At 41.5% G+C, this 14,773-nt stretch overlaps 1 protein-coding gene across 9 annotated transcripts in view; it reads right to left on the bottom strand.

Moving 5' to 3' along the window:
* Positions 1-336: 336 nt before the first annotated feature.
* The window catches only part of PECAM1 (platelet and endothelial cell adhesion molecule 1), a 31,523-nt gene continuing 17,086 nt past the window's right edge, over positions 337-14,773 (bottom strand). For 2 of the 9 annotated variants that reach the window (XM_064395428.1, XM_064395430.1), the window contains exons 14-16: positions 13,187-13,243; positions 6,483-6,505; positions 337-1,871 (exon numbers count right to left, since the gene is read on the bottom strand). In XM_064395428.1, coding sequence (XP_064251498.1) covers positions 1,839-1,871; positions 6,483-6,505; positions 13,187-13,243 — 113 coding nt within the window. In that variant the 3' untranslated portion in view covers positions 337-1,838. The remainder of the gene's footprint in view (positions 1,872-6,482; positions 6,506-13,186; positions 13,244-14,773) is intronic. The other 7 variants (XM_064395429.1, XM_064395431.1, XM_064395432.1 and 4 more) reach the window with 7 other exon arrangements.

Raw genomic sequence — 14,773 nt, 5'->3', positions numbered from 1 at the left:
TCCACTGCTGCTCCATCACACCCACATGATATTCTGAAGCTTTCCAAACCCCAAGCTTTGCCAAAGGCTTGGAAGGGTTTGTGGAGGAACTTTTAACTTTGTAATTTAGTAAAAGACTTATGTGAATGCGAACACTCCCCCACTCAGTTCTTAAAACAATTTAGTGCATTTACCTGCTGTTAAATGGGTTCCTAACTCCAGATCCAAGAGCCTGGAATCTGTGCAGAGAGGGCATCTTCCAAAGGCCAATCCATACGATGGATCTATGGCTCATCAAAAATAAAAAACTTCACAGGCATTCATTGCAATATGAATGTGCAAGATCCAGTGCAAAGGTCAATTCAGAGTTTTCTTTATTAAAATACCTTTTCACATTTCTTATACTAACGCATTTGCATGGACACTCATGGGATGCTGAAAGAACATTTGTCAACAGAAGAGAGCTATGAAGTCAGTCAGTTGTGACAGGCTCGTGATACAAACAACATTTGCACAGGGAACAATAAATTAGAGATATTAATCAGTAACTGGAGCTTGCAATTTTAAACATTTGGAATGGAGGATATAACCCTTTAAACCCCTTTTGTGTTTCTTGCTGGCTTTGCACTTTTGATGCAGTACTTAAAACAGTAATTATATATCTGTATACAAACCCATGGCCTCTTTTTTACTATTTTCTAATTAAAATGAGAACCTTCTTACCTGTGGCCCAGATGTTGTAGGAATTTAATTTGCAGTAAGAAAAAGAGAGCAACTGCAATGTCAATGACCATCTGGTTAAGGGGTTGGGGACAGTATTTTTTCTCCTTTGTTTTATTTTTTTAAATTAATGCAGCCGAGAGAAACATGGGCTGCAGGATTACATCTGTGTCCAAACTGGATCTGTGTTAGTGGTTTATCATGCTATAGAGAAAAAGGATAGGTATGGAATTCCATACTGGACACACTGGGCACAAGTACAACTTCAGATCTCTCATAAAATCACAGGAGTTACGATTGTACAGGTTTTTCAGGTACAAACTCACTGACTTGGGTGTTTTATATCCACTCAATGAAAATGTGTCATAGAATTATCCAAAACAACTGTGGTGGGCAATCATTTCCTGAAGAACCATCACACCAAATAAACCAACAAGCATCAGAACTTTTAAAGGGGAAAAGCAATTTAGCGAAGAACAAAGACTGATTGTGCCTCTGACAGAAGCACTGGGTGAAGTCTGAATCTCTGCACAGCTATTCAAGTTTTTAGGGAGCCCAGAGCTCACTCCTCCCTGCAGTGTCACGTCCCTGTGGGCTATAACTGAGCTGGCCCCAAGCCTGGTAGCAGTCCAGCTGCTGCAGCACAGGGAGCTCAGCACGAGCTGCAAGATCGTGTCAGGGCACATCCATGGCCAGGCTGTGCTGAGCTCTGTTCTGCCACAGTGGTGGCACTGACAACCAACTTAGCAAGTTTAAAGCAAGCTTAGATATTTCTATGTCTGGTATCACAGTAGCTGCTGCATTGTGGAAATGTACTCCCTCAGCTGCAGCTCCCCCTTTGTTTCCTTAGAGCACGATGAACTGGAGGCAAAAAAGGCAAAATTGCATTAGCAGGAGAAATTACAGATGAGAACCTGGGTCAGTGGTTTCTAGAGCCACTTTCCTATGAGAATCTTTATTTGTAATTTTTTTCCATTAAATGCTTTAGGAACATCTCTATTGTTCCTCCTAAGGAAATAAACTTTGAAAAGACGAGTCTGGCAAACTCATAAATAACTGCTGCAAAGCCTTTGGAACACTTGCAACATCTTCCATCTTGTGTTGTTTTCTTCTCCCAGCTGATCTTTGAGGTGACTGTACTAGGTAGCATCAGGATGCCCATATATTCTCTGCTGGCAGAAAGAGCAAAAGAGAAAAAAACAAGGTGTGAGTATAGCTGTGCCCCTACCCTCTGTCCTGTAACATATTCCTTAGAACCCTCCACAGTGAGCTAATAAAACCTCACTGCTCTCTGGGGAGACATTGATATTATCTTCATCAGAGAGAGAAAGAAATAAGACAGTGGGAGATTTAGAATAACAATTACAAGCTAGACCCCAAAACTGTTAACCACCAACATCTGTAAGTGGGTGCTTACTGATAAAGTTGGATTTTTAAGGCAACCTCTGGCGCTAAACACACCTGGAAGCCAGATCCCTTATTTACTAGGGGGTGTTCAGCTGCCACAGTCAGCCCCCAGTGTCAGCCCAGGAGAATGCAAACCTTTCCCTTGGGGCTGGTATCTCACAGGGAGCAATGCAGACTTGTGGACACTGTGAGCTGTGCCAGGGGTGATCTCCAGGGGCAGAACCCTGGCACTGGCAGGCACAGAGGGCAGCCAGAGCAGCCCTCTACACCAGCCAGTGGCAATGGGCACAGAGAGAGCCCAAACTTCATTGTTTCTACATTATGTGACAGAAACAATTCTGTCCACTGGGGATTCACAACTGTCAAGTCTTTCCTGACACTGGTTGCCAAAGTCTCCCTCCAACAAATTTCTGCTCAGGGTACGTGGTGGCCTCTAACCTAACAGCTCAGTCTGTCAGCACCGAGGCGCCTAATTCCTTTTGTGGACTTACCCCCAAAGGATTTGCCCCGTGAGTCAGAGGAATTCCTGGTTTATAATTCAGTGTTTATTTCAGAGTATCACCTTGTTTTTCATATCCTGACTGCCTGAAATCTCCCCCCCAATTTTAACTGGACACATCCTTCATCTTCCTTTCCTGTCTGAACTATTGTGCCATGTCACTGTGCACAGTTAAACACAGGTCAGGTCCCCCTTTGGAGCTGGCAATGGGAATTCCTTTAACACTGAGAAAATACTTCTGGGATCACTTGAGTAAGATGAGAAAGGAGCTGAATAACACCTAGAAATTCCTGCAAAGAGATGTAAATTGTACAGGTTTCTGTCTCAGAGGGCACGTGCAGAGGTTGGACAAATAGGCAGCTAAAAGTACACAATGTCCTCATGTACTGCCAGTCCTGAACCCCTAGGACAGAACCCAACAAACAAATACACAAACACATCTAGGAGGGAGCAGGAGAGGAGGAGATGTGAAGTCAGAACGTACTGCTGAGGTAAATTTGACACAATACCAATTAGTGTTTGGCGAAGTGGCTATCTCATTGTCAAGATATTTCCTTCAATATGTTTTCAGAAACTGGGACCATTAAATAACTTAGAAAGATTGCCAGCTCTGATTTCAGGAAGGAAACCTCCTCCCAGTTCCTCTCTAAGTAATTCATTTCTTTTGCAAATACTTCCTATGGATTGCATTTAAGATACAAATTTCTGAAACAGAGGAGATGGAGGGAAGCAACCCCTGACACAAAATTTCAGGTTCCTTTCTAAATGACCTAAAAATCCAAGACATTCAGGTTCAAGATACTGTGGACTGCAAATCAGTCACAATCCGTATTGCAGCCGAGCCTTTATATAGTTCATGAAATTAAAACTTTTACTAATAATTTTTCTGATGCATCACCTCTCTTGACATAATATAAACACTTTCAATGCACCTGTGTTTACTAAAAGCCTGAAATCAATTTTTTGATAGTGTCTCAGTGAAGAAGAAGCAAAGCTCCTGAGTTTCCCTGCTGGATTATATTTATTCTGACAGAAACTATGTAAGGGCAAATGCACAAAAGCAGGACTAGCAACCATCACAATGATTTGCTACTTCTTCCTTCTCCACAGAGCAGTTTTCTGTTCTGCCTGTGACATCTGGAAGAGCAATGCAAAACTGAATGTTAACAGACTTATCTGAGCAGTGGGATGCACATTATTGGAATTTAGGGAGTTAAATGGACATTGGGATCTGATGAGTCTCCACCACCATTACTGAAATAAAAAGGCTGCATATCCTCCCTGAAACCAGAGCTCTTAGCAAAATACCCTCTGTGCTGTGCTCCTTTGTCTCACTTCTGGAACATCTATTACTTCCTAAACAGAGTGGAATTCTACAAGTTTTTGACAGCCACTCCAGCTGAGTGATCCATCTGGCATTCCCTGGGATTCAGCTGAGCAGCTCCTGAAGGCCCTTCCACTCACAAATAAGGGAGCAGCAGATCAAATGCAGCTTCACCTCTGAGCCAAACACTTCATTTGGCTATCAAGAAGCAAAACAGCTGGGGAGGAAGTTTAAGCCACTTGATCACTTTATAAGGAGCATTTTCCTTTTCATGAGTAGGATCAACAACTCCTCATTTGGGCCAAACCTCTGAGATGCATCACAATTAAACATGTGTGAAAATGAGCTACTGAAAAAAAAGAGTTGCAAGAAAATGATGATAAAAAGCACCTTAGCAGCTCCCTGCCTCTTCTGTATTCATCTGTGTGGCCTGTAAAGTGTTGAGGGACAAGTAGAGGGAATGGAAAATCTATGAAGAAATTCAACTGTCCAGTCCAATTTTAGGTCATTTATTTGCAGAGGGAGGTGCTGCTTTTGTCACAGGCCTTATTGGGAACAAAAGTGGGAATTTAAGAAGCAGAAGACAAGGCTCTGTTCTTTTGCTATGTCCTTTAAAGCACTAATAATGAAAAAAAAAGAGGAATAGTTACTAAGTTAATACATGAACAGTATAGCTAAGGAGGGACAATGTCTCAGACATTATCTGAATAAGGCAGCTTCTAGGAAAACTCAAGCAACATGTGCAAGTGTTATAAAACTGACTTTGCTCTGGGGTGTTTCTGAAAATGAGATTAGTTTTACAGAATAACTACTTTTATTACCCTTCTACTGCTAACACGAGAGTAATAAAAGAAGCACAACGAAACACTGCCCTCAGCTGACACTTTTCTTCCTTGAATCTGACATTACTTCATGGACTGCCTGGTTTAGCAAGCTTTAATAGCCCAATTAATTATGAAAGTGATTCTCTCAGAGTGGTCAGTTTATTTTCACTGACTTTTTCTTACACTTCCATGGAGAGATATTTTACTCACTTTTGGCAACAGGAAAAAAAAACCAAAAAACAAAAAACCATCTTTGTGTCCATTAGAAATTACGTAGGCTGTGGAAAAAAGAAGACAAAACCTCCTCCCTGAGCTTACACTTCATGTCTGTCATGGCCACCCTTGACCATTTTTTCTTTTGCGTTGGACAGGGACAAACTTTCTTCTGCATGACTCCAAGGAATGCCTGGTACAACCCAGGGGAGGGTTCAGCTCAACATATTTTTAGAAAATTGAGAGCAAAGAATCAAAACAGACCTTTAAACTAAGAGAGACAATGACACTATAAACCCTCCTGGCCTGTGTTAATATGAGTCTGTTTATTGTAACACAATCTGTGACCTTCAGTGCACTGCCAGTGTCTGTAAATAATACAATGGGCTGCCTGTGTGTCCCACGGGGATGGGAGTGCTGATGGAGCCTTTCAAAACTCAGATGGCTGCCATGAGCTGACGTAGACTGTGCTATTGTGATTCTTATTTATGAGTTTCTCCTTTTTTTTTTTTAAGTACAAGCTCCAAAGTCACAAAGTGGGTGGCAGAAAAAACCGTCTGCTCAGTCTGAGTTGGATTGGATAGCATATCTAACATTCATAAAAGCACTCCTGAAATGTGAGTTCCCTGCCTCTCAGATCTCCTGAGGGCAGAGTAACAGCTCATTCAACAGATTTCTTCTATTTTAAAAAATTCCATATTTTGCCACTGGTTTCTTAGCACTATGAAGCTGTTCACCACCTACAGAACATTCACAAAACTCCACATTTTTAGCTGAGATCCTCCATATATATGAACGGTATTAGTCCCACTTCTGTGACCCACCTTTGTACTCTGCAATAAAAACTGTCTGCCTTCAAAAATTTCTGACAAGGTCTCAGTTTACTGCCAGCCCTTGGAGTCATCCTACCTGCTCTACCAGTGGATGAAAGCAAACCCAGGAGAAACAGCCACAGAGAGTGAAGAGAAGGGATTTCTGCAGGCTGGGCTGATCATCCCTGCTGGGTTCAGCTGCTCACACCCTGGGAAGGAGCTCAGCTCTCTGGGCATTCCAGTCACAGGGGCTGTGGGAGCAGCCTCATCCCTGGCACTGGGGATGGCAGATGGGACTGGAACAGCAGCTCTGTCCCCAGTGAAGCATTTACAGGTGAGCAGTTTTCATCTGCAGATCTCCTGTGCCTCCAGAGCCATCCCTCACCCTGTGCCACCCTGTGCCACCCTGCGCCACCCTGCCAGCGTTGGTGGCACAGACCCAAAGCTGTTCAGGTGATAATGATCTTATCCAGCACCCCCAAACTCCAGCCCCTTCCACAGACTCCTAGAACTGACCATTCTCCAAACAGAGGATTGAAAGTCTGATTCATGAAAATATACACAAAGGGATTACCTCACATCTGTCCTGCAAAGGTCCCAGCAACAAATAAACCACATCAGCCCTTGAACACCATCTCACCAGATGCACAACCATCTCAACCCAGGTCACTATATTGAACTGATTGCATAAAAGGTGTACTTACAGAATGCCTGTTTTCCATAGAGTCTGCAAAATAAAATACAACGTATAAATTATGAAATGGCACCTTGCAGAGTGACCAGCTTTATGTTCCAGAAAATACAGGTATAGGTACTTCAACCCTTTTGTTCACTTTGCAATGATGTAAAATTCCTACCTACATCTAAGGTTAAAGCTCTGGGCTTTGAGGAGTATCCAAGTTCTAGTTTAATCCAAGTACAGGGGTGAGTCCAGACATTTCAAAGCCCACACTGAACAGGACCTGTTTGGCAGCTTCCCTGATCATGTGCTAGGGTAGAAGTCTCCACTGAGGGCACAATCTGTTACTGGACAAGACAGTCTTCCTTTTAGAGGCAAGTTCTCATCAGCATTTTACTTCCTAATCCAGTTCCTTGCCAGGAAAATAATGTATTGCAGAAATCCAGTAGAGGATATAATTTTCAGGGCAAAAATAATATCTTGCAAAGACACCTGACATTTTATTAATAAAAAAGTTGCTTGTTCCCAATGAAAAACCTGAGGGCCAGCAAGATCTTTCCTTTTAGGGTCAGTGAACTTTAAGACTGCATCATACACATACACTTATTTCAAAAAAGTGGGTTTAGCTGTTCAGAAATGTCACAGAATACATTCAAATACCAAAATATAACTATTTCTTTCCCTTCTCAAAGTAACTCCAGTTTTAGAAGAGGATTTCAAATCTTGTTAAAAGTGCTCATCTTTATGTTCTGTTGAGATATTTCCCATGTGATAAAAATAAATGCTGAATTTTGAAGGGTATTTTCTTGCAAAGTGTATTAGATTCACTGGAGAGAGGCTGTGTGAAGGAAATCCATGAATGTTCAACACAAGGGGTTGGACTGGGCCTTGGGTTAATCTTCTCAGTATTTTTTATATAAATGGGGGTTAGTTTAGAATCTCTGTTTTTTCTAATTATATATATTTTTTAAATAGCAAATTTAAAAATCAGTTTTCCATAGGCAGAGCACTTATGCAAATTTTGGGAAGTTCCCTGAAATCACTAAATAAAGGACATTACGCAGAGCACTACTACCACTATTAGACCCTACTAAAAGTCTTTTAGAAACTCCCTTGTCAGCCAGCAGAAGTAACAAGGGAACTGAACACAGGTGAGGGTCTCTGGCACGATACATTTGGAGTTTTCTACCCAGAACTTTTAGCCTAAGCAAAGGATTAAAAACTGAGATGACTACAGCACCTTACAGCAGTGCATGAACTCAAATTCAGTATAAAATTGATCTCAGTGTTTGCAAGATTAATCCACATATATTTAGACATTAGAAACAAAAGAAAACATTACATGGAGCACACACAAAAGCATTTTTTTGTCCTGAAAGGCACCAGAATTGAACAAAACCACTGTGACCCAGTGCTACATCAAAGCCTGGCTTTAAGTGGACAAAACCATACATAAGGTTTATGAAGTGAGGCATTAACAAGCTGTCATTTAGTCTCTGTCACAACGTATTGTTCTCACAGGAAGGAGGAAATGAGAAATTTTGTGTAAATTCCAGACTTCAAACAACGGGATGTTGGCTACCCAAGGCTTGGAGGTCACAGTGCCAGCAGTGCTGCCTGCTTGTTACCTGTCACCCACATCCAGAGCTCTGGGGCTCTCTAGCTGAGTGTCACAGCCCTGGCAGGAAATGTCACACTCTGTGCCAGGGAAGAGCTGCTGGAAGCCTGGGTGATTTCTACCAGGGACCAGTCAGGGCAGCCACTAATAAAGGTACAATGATACAGTGCTTTTGCTCATTCTTTACCATGTCAGTCTTTTGATTTCATTTTTGTTTTAAAAAATAAATAATAAAAAAAGAGGTGGTTTTACTTTTTTACTAGTTTTACTGTAGAACTGACAGATTTTTCATAACACCTTGCTTTCCCTTACTGCCAAAAATGGGGAGTTGAGAAATGCTGGATTCTAGACACACAGAAAAACTGGTCAAGCTTCTGTAGAAGCTCCATGTTTTGTGAAAGGAAACAGAGCTGAAGGTCTGATACTGGTGATTTCTAAAATATTCCCCATTCTGAAAAAGGTAGGTGGTTTTATGGACTTCTGGTAGATCTAAACTCTTGGTATTGCTTCCAATTGATGGGATTTTAAATTCAAACACATTTTTACAAAGGAGTACATATAGCAGGAATTTAAGACACTGTGACCCCCCACTTGCTCTACATTTCCTGTTGCTAGAGGTTCTGGAGAGGAGAACATGTGCCCAAACAGCTGCAATTGTCAATCCACCTCCAAGATGTCAGCCCACGAACCAAAGGTGCTGAGCTGCAGACACACAACGTTCTGCCAAGGCCTTTGCAGGAGCAGTAGCTTCCATCAGGGAGTCTTGGCAGGCAGCTTGGGAACAGCTCTGACACGGGGCATGCACGTAATCCAGCTCTGCACTGGCGGTTCAAGCGAGGTCAGAAGCTCCCTGCATATCTGTGCCTTACTGAAACCAGCTGGCTTTGCCTGATTTTTGGCTGAAGCTGTTGTGAGCATTTGGCTCTGGAATCAACGTCTCATAGATCCAGGCCTGAGTCTAGAATATGTCTAGAAACCCAAAGATCCAAAGAGTTTTTAAATTGGAGAGAGGACAAGTTATTTGCCTGGGTTTGGACTGCCTGCAACTCTCATGTGCCCGTAACACTGAGCTCTGCACAGCACAATGAATCCCCAGACCCTGTGAGTTCTTGCTGTGCTGGAAAAGGATTCAGTGGGAAATTCTGGCTAAGATGTAGGTGTTAAGCCCGAGGCTCAGTAGCAGGAAAGTATTTGAGCAGATTTCCTGATTGCTAGAGCTGATTTCGAAGAGATTTGTTCCAACCCTCTGAATGCAATGGGGATTTCTCATGCCTCTTTCCACTGGGCTATATTTATTTTTCCATAGTACATTGTTGGTTGCTGTAGGACTCTTAGAATTTCCTGTCCCGCTGCTGCAACTGCTTCCAAGTGACCAACTAATTTTTCTAGACTTAGCAGCATAAAGGCTGGTTCTGCATTTTGTTTGCTGGATTTCCACTTTCCTAATAAGAAATTGGGAATCGTTATCTTGCAATAAGCCACAGTGAGCTCATTCCAGTGCACAAAATATCAGTGCAAAGCCTGTCACTGGCTTCTGTGAGCTTTGGGTCTGACACACAGCAAAGACAGAGTTCACTGAAGGAGAAAGAATGTACCAATAACATCATCTTCCACAGGAAGTGTCCTGGAAAAACGTGAGGAAATCTGTGAGCTGGAGTTGGCTCTCATTCTCCTCAGCAACACGAACAGGACTCAATCCCAAGCACTGGGATCAGCGCTGAGGGAAGGGCTGGAGCTGAGATAAAGAACCAGCATGGAGATGCTTGGGCTTCCTGCCCCGACTGCCTCTTGGGAAGATGAAAGGTGTGATGGAAATAAATCATGCCTGAAAGAGCCCCCACCCAGGCAGCTGGACTCGTGTGTGACACATCCTGAGCCTCCCTCAGGAAGAGCTGCCAGCCTGGATCCAGCACAGGCAGGGGAGGCCGCAGGGCCAGAGCCATTTTATCACTCCTGGCAGCCTGTGGATTTACACAATTGCCTGTTTTGCTTCAGTTTTAGACTATATCACTTCTTTCCGAAAAAAAAGCAGCAACTTTGGGACTGGGCTGGGTATTCCTCACTCACAACATGCTTTGGCCTTTCCACAGAGCAACCAGAGAAAGCAGGATTTTAAGGAAATTAGTTCATGCTGGTGAGCTTTAAGGACTTTTACCCAACGCTGTTACTGACCTGAATGGCACTAACTGACATTCCCCAAACTGCCATTAGGATGTAAGGTCTGATTTAAAGTTGAGGCTTGAAGTTTTTGGTATTTTATGTAAAATACTAAAGTAACAGCCCATTGCTCTAGAAAAGGCTTTAAAACAATATCCATGTGAACATCCTGAACACCAAATATGTTTCTGAATTAAACTAATCTTTCAATAACAATGCAAGGACAACTTCTTATCTCACAGTTGCTGGCAGAGCAAAGTGAGCAGCATCCTCCTTAAACTCTCATTAGAGCAGAGGAAATCCAGCATCCAACCAACCAGAGACTGACATTATTTGACTTTCAATCAAAACATACCTGACCAGAATGGAATTTCACAAATTACCTGCTTTTCCCACTGCAAATGAGTTAACTGTAGTTAACCACATGCAGTTCTTTTGGGACTTGAGATGTGCATTTGACAGTTTCTGTCTATCTCTAAAGTAAAACCACCTCCTGAGTCCTGGCACTCAGAAAACAGCACAGCAGGGAGGATGGGGAGTCTTGTCCACGGTGTGGTGGAGGCACTCATGGTGGAAGCAGGAGATAACATAGCCAGCACCAGGAAAATAAAAAGAAAAGGCATAATGACAGATGCTCAGCACACTGCCAAAGGCCTGGGGCTTGGGAAAGCTCAGAGCATTATTGGCACTGTGGTGCAGATTTTGGATAAGGGCAAGCAACAGCAACAGAACTCAAAATAAGGAGCTGGTTACTGCTATGGCATCTGCCTTACTGGGGATAGCAGTGAGAGCTCTCAGAAAAATGAAGAGCAAAAATGTTTTAGCTCAGTCACAAAGAACTGCCTCAGACATAACAACCACTGACTGTCCTTCAGCTTCCTCTCCAGTGCACACAATTTCTGGAATGCACAGACAACCCCTTCATAAGACAAAATTGCTTAATTCTAATTAAACCACAATAGATACCTACAAACAAATAATAATAAAATGTCACATAGGTCTTAGGGGTTAAATATGTCAAACTGTGTAGCTGACACAAATTCCTAAACTCATGTGATTTTCCTAAGGACACACTTGTCTGAATCATTGCCTTCCTGAAGTAGGTTGTACTCTTGGGCTTTTGCTCAAAAAAATCAAATAGAATGGTAAATTAGCTTCTGCACCCACCAGCCATGTTCAACATCTGTCACAACTGGCATCATTTAACATGCTTATATTAATATGTATTAAAATAGAATATTTAATGGGGATCATCATTGCATTTACACTTTGCCACCTCACAGTCACACAGCCTATCAAAAATCCAAGATAATGTTACATTTACTGTAACCTAGCACTGCACTGCTGGGTGATGCACTGCTTATCTAATTGAAACACTTTTCCTGTGCATCAGTCAGGAAAAACAGACGTGATTGAAACAATGAACTGCTACTGAGTTTCCAAGAATAACTGAAACTGTAGAATGTTATGCCTAAAAGAGCAGGTGGACTGCAAGATTAAGGGGTGTTTGCAGATCCTCTGGCTAATCCAGCTCAGAATTTCAATCATATCCCATTTTACTGCAGTTCCCACCTTGTGGTATTACAGCCTTTTAGGTGCTCTCTGAATTTCAGCTCTGCTGTACCTGCCTGGAGTTTGCATCCTCTGTTATGTACCAGAAAAAACCAGGGCTGGTGAGTGGTGTGAGAGTCACCATCACACCTGGGCTGAGCAGGTCAGGGTTATGCAGCAGCTTCTGCAGCTTTTTACAGGTCCAGTTCACACCCACTGGAGAACATTTCAGAACATTTGTGGCCTTGGGGCTCAGCCCTAAAATAAACTGTGTTTTTTCTCTTGGTGGACATGCATGAAGTGCCTGGCCATGCTCTTAAGTGTGAAAGATATTCTGATTTTCACTGCAAGGCTGTGAAAAATACACCACACAGGCACAGCACCAAGGATTCTGAAATTCCTCTACCACTGCTGTCACTCTCTAAACACTTTGCCTTAAATGCATGACCTAATCTCTCTGTTTATTCAGCTGTAAAATGGAGATAAAAATTGCCATGTAAGTCCTAACAAGGAAAAATTAAGTAATGTTTTCTAAAGTATGTGGAGACCCTCACAATAAAAGATTCCCCAGAGACATATTGTGTCAGAGGTGGGAAATGCCTTATAGAAAAAATAGAAACTTAAAGCACAACCAAAAATTAAAAATGGCACACAACAAAGCCTGAATGGGGACAAAATATGAATGGTTTGCAGCCCTAATATTTACAAATCTAGACTTCCTAACACAAAGAGAGGAGAGGAAATCCCTTCAGATGTAGACTCTGACAAACCATGATGAAATAACCTTCTTTTGAGCCACTGTCTCTGAATGATTAGTGCCAGAACATTTACAGACAGGAATTGCCAGCAAGCTGCCACTGCCCACACACAGGTCTGTGTTAGAGGAGCTGCTGAAATGATCAAATTGCTGTAAAGGCTTGTAGGGTCTGTTCTTGGGGGCTTCAGAGATATTTGCTGGGGTTACACCCAAAGCAAATGGAATATTTTATAGCATGTGACAAACATGGTCAATTAAGAGACAAATGTTTCTCTTGAGCAGTTTGAGATACCAGGACCAAAAATCCTGATCCCTAACAGGGATCTTGATTCAGATCCAGATGTATGGCCCAAATATTCAGCAGATCCAGCACAAATGGGCTGATGAAGTAGATGTCACAAATATTAATATAATTGATTTATGGGGAGCCATGAAGATGTCGTGCAATTTATCAACTTCTGTGATTTTGTAGCTGCACTTTGGTATGTTCCTATCTGATGTGACTTGTAGCTCTTCTTTATTATGGTGCTTATGTTCTAACTATTCAGTCTAAATATTATCTTATAAAATATTCAGTCATGAATTTATCCCTAACCTCTACACACACACTTCCTTAAAGTGTTTAATTTTTCACTAGCTTACTTACCATTATTAGCTTTTCTGATTTCACTATAAACTGTTTCAGTCCCCTTCTGTTCAGGAGCTGGAAAACGCATTGGCACAGAGTCAATATATTTTATTTCTTTTTCTTTTTTCTTTTTGTTTGTTTTTTTGTTTTGTTTGCCTTATGAAAAGCTCCTTAAACAAGCAGAACATATTTTTTTTTACTTTCAGAAGAAGCAGCTACATAAGAAGCAGTGAGCCTGTGGAGTCTGTGAGAAGAGCAAGTACAACCCCTCCCCAAACCAGGCCTGTAAGGGTCTGAGAGAAGGATGTCTCCTTCTGTGTAAAAATGATGAAAATCTGCTTCCCTTTCCAAATTTGACTTCAACATGCTCCTAATCTTCTTCTGAACTTGAACCAGTACTGCTTTAATTTCACAGAGACGTCTACCACCAGAGGATGGTTTCTCTGGATCACTTTGAAAAGCTTCTTCAATTTGTTCTAAGGATTTAGGGATCCTAGCCCTGCGGAGATCTATCACTTGGAAGACTAACTACAAATCCATTTAGCAACTAACCTCTATAAATCTTAAGGGCACAAAAAATAATTTAAATTGCTGTGCTTTGTGAAATGTCTCAGAAGAATATTTGCAGATTTCAGATTGCACAGCTTCCATTCATCTGGGAAAGGTCTCCTTTTGGACAGAGCCCTGTCTAAAGGCCTGAAAATAGCAAAGAATCATTTTCTTATGGTCAGCATAAACTTCTAATAGAACAATCTCCTGGATTCATTGTATGGCTGTGGTTTAAAAATCCCTGGGCAATCAAAGTGCTTCAGAGCAGTGCATTTAAAACCTCTTTCTTCACTTTCTGTAAAGGTCTGTGATGGCAGGGTCCAGGAGCTTGCTGTTCATGGATCACAAAATGCTTCAGAAACACTCATTCATTTCAGTTAAACTGAGGCTCCTAGAAAACCTCAGAATTCTATCAGTATCACCTCCAATTTCTGTGGACCTTCAAAGAACAAAGAAGTTAAATTTTTCTAGTTAAAATTAAATTAGAAAAAAAATTGTTGTTTCCTCTTTGACAAAAAAAAAGTAGGAAAAAATTCACATTTCTGGATACAGAATCCTGTGATTTAGCTAAAAAGTTTTAAACCCCCCCAATATTTAAAGAATTCAGACATAATGATTTGCAGACTCAGAGTCAGGACTGTTACTGTTCTGCATTGCCCTGAAGAACCCAAGTGTCTCTGGCACCAAATTTTGATGTCCCAAAGCTAATTCCATTAATTTTTTATTAATTATTATTCTGTTCAGCATTCTTTAAATGCTGTGAGCTAACACATCAGAATGGAATTGCAAAACTGCCATTAATTTAAACAATAGCAGCTACACCTCCCCAGGTGTCTAATCACAGCTTTCAAACTTGCAGCTCTGGCATGAACTTTCTTTGCAAAATAATTTGAGCATCTCAAGGCATATTTCAAATGCTTACAAGCTACTGCTTAAATTATCAATTCAGTTTCCAATGAAGTAAGAACCTTCTTGGAATTTTAACAAAAGGTAGCTAATTTTGGTTAGGACTCTTTTTTAGCAGGTAACAGTCCTAAATCTATTGCTATTGACTCT

The sequence above is a fragment of the Passer domesticus genome, chromosome 20 (assembly GCF_036417665.1).
Source record: "Passer domesticus isolate bPasDom1 chromosome 20, bPasDom1.hap1, whole genome shotgun sequence".
Taxonomy (NCBI): domain Eukaryota; kingdom Metazoa; phylum Chordata; class Aves; order Passeriformes; family Passeridae; genus Passer; species Passer domesticus.
The sequence above is the reverse complement of the archived record's forward strand: the minus strand, read 5'-3'. Positions and strand labels throughout refer to the sequence as shown.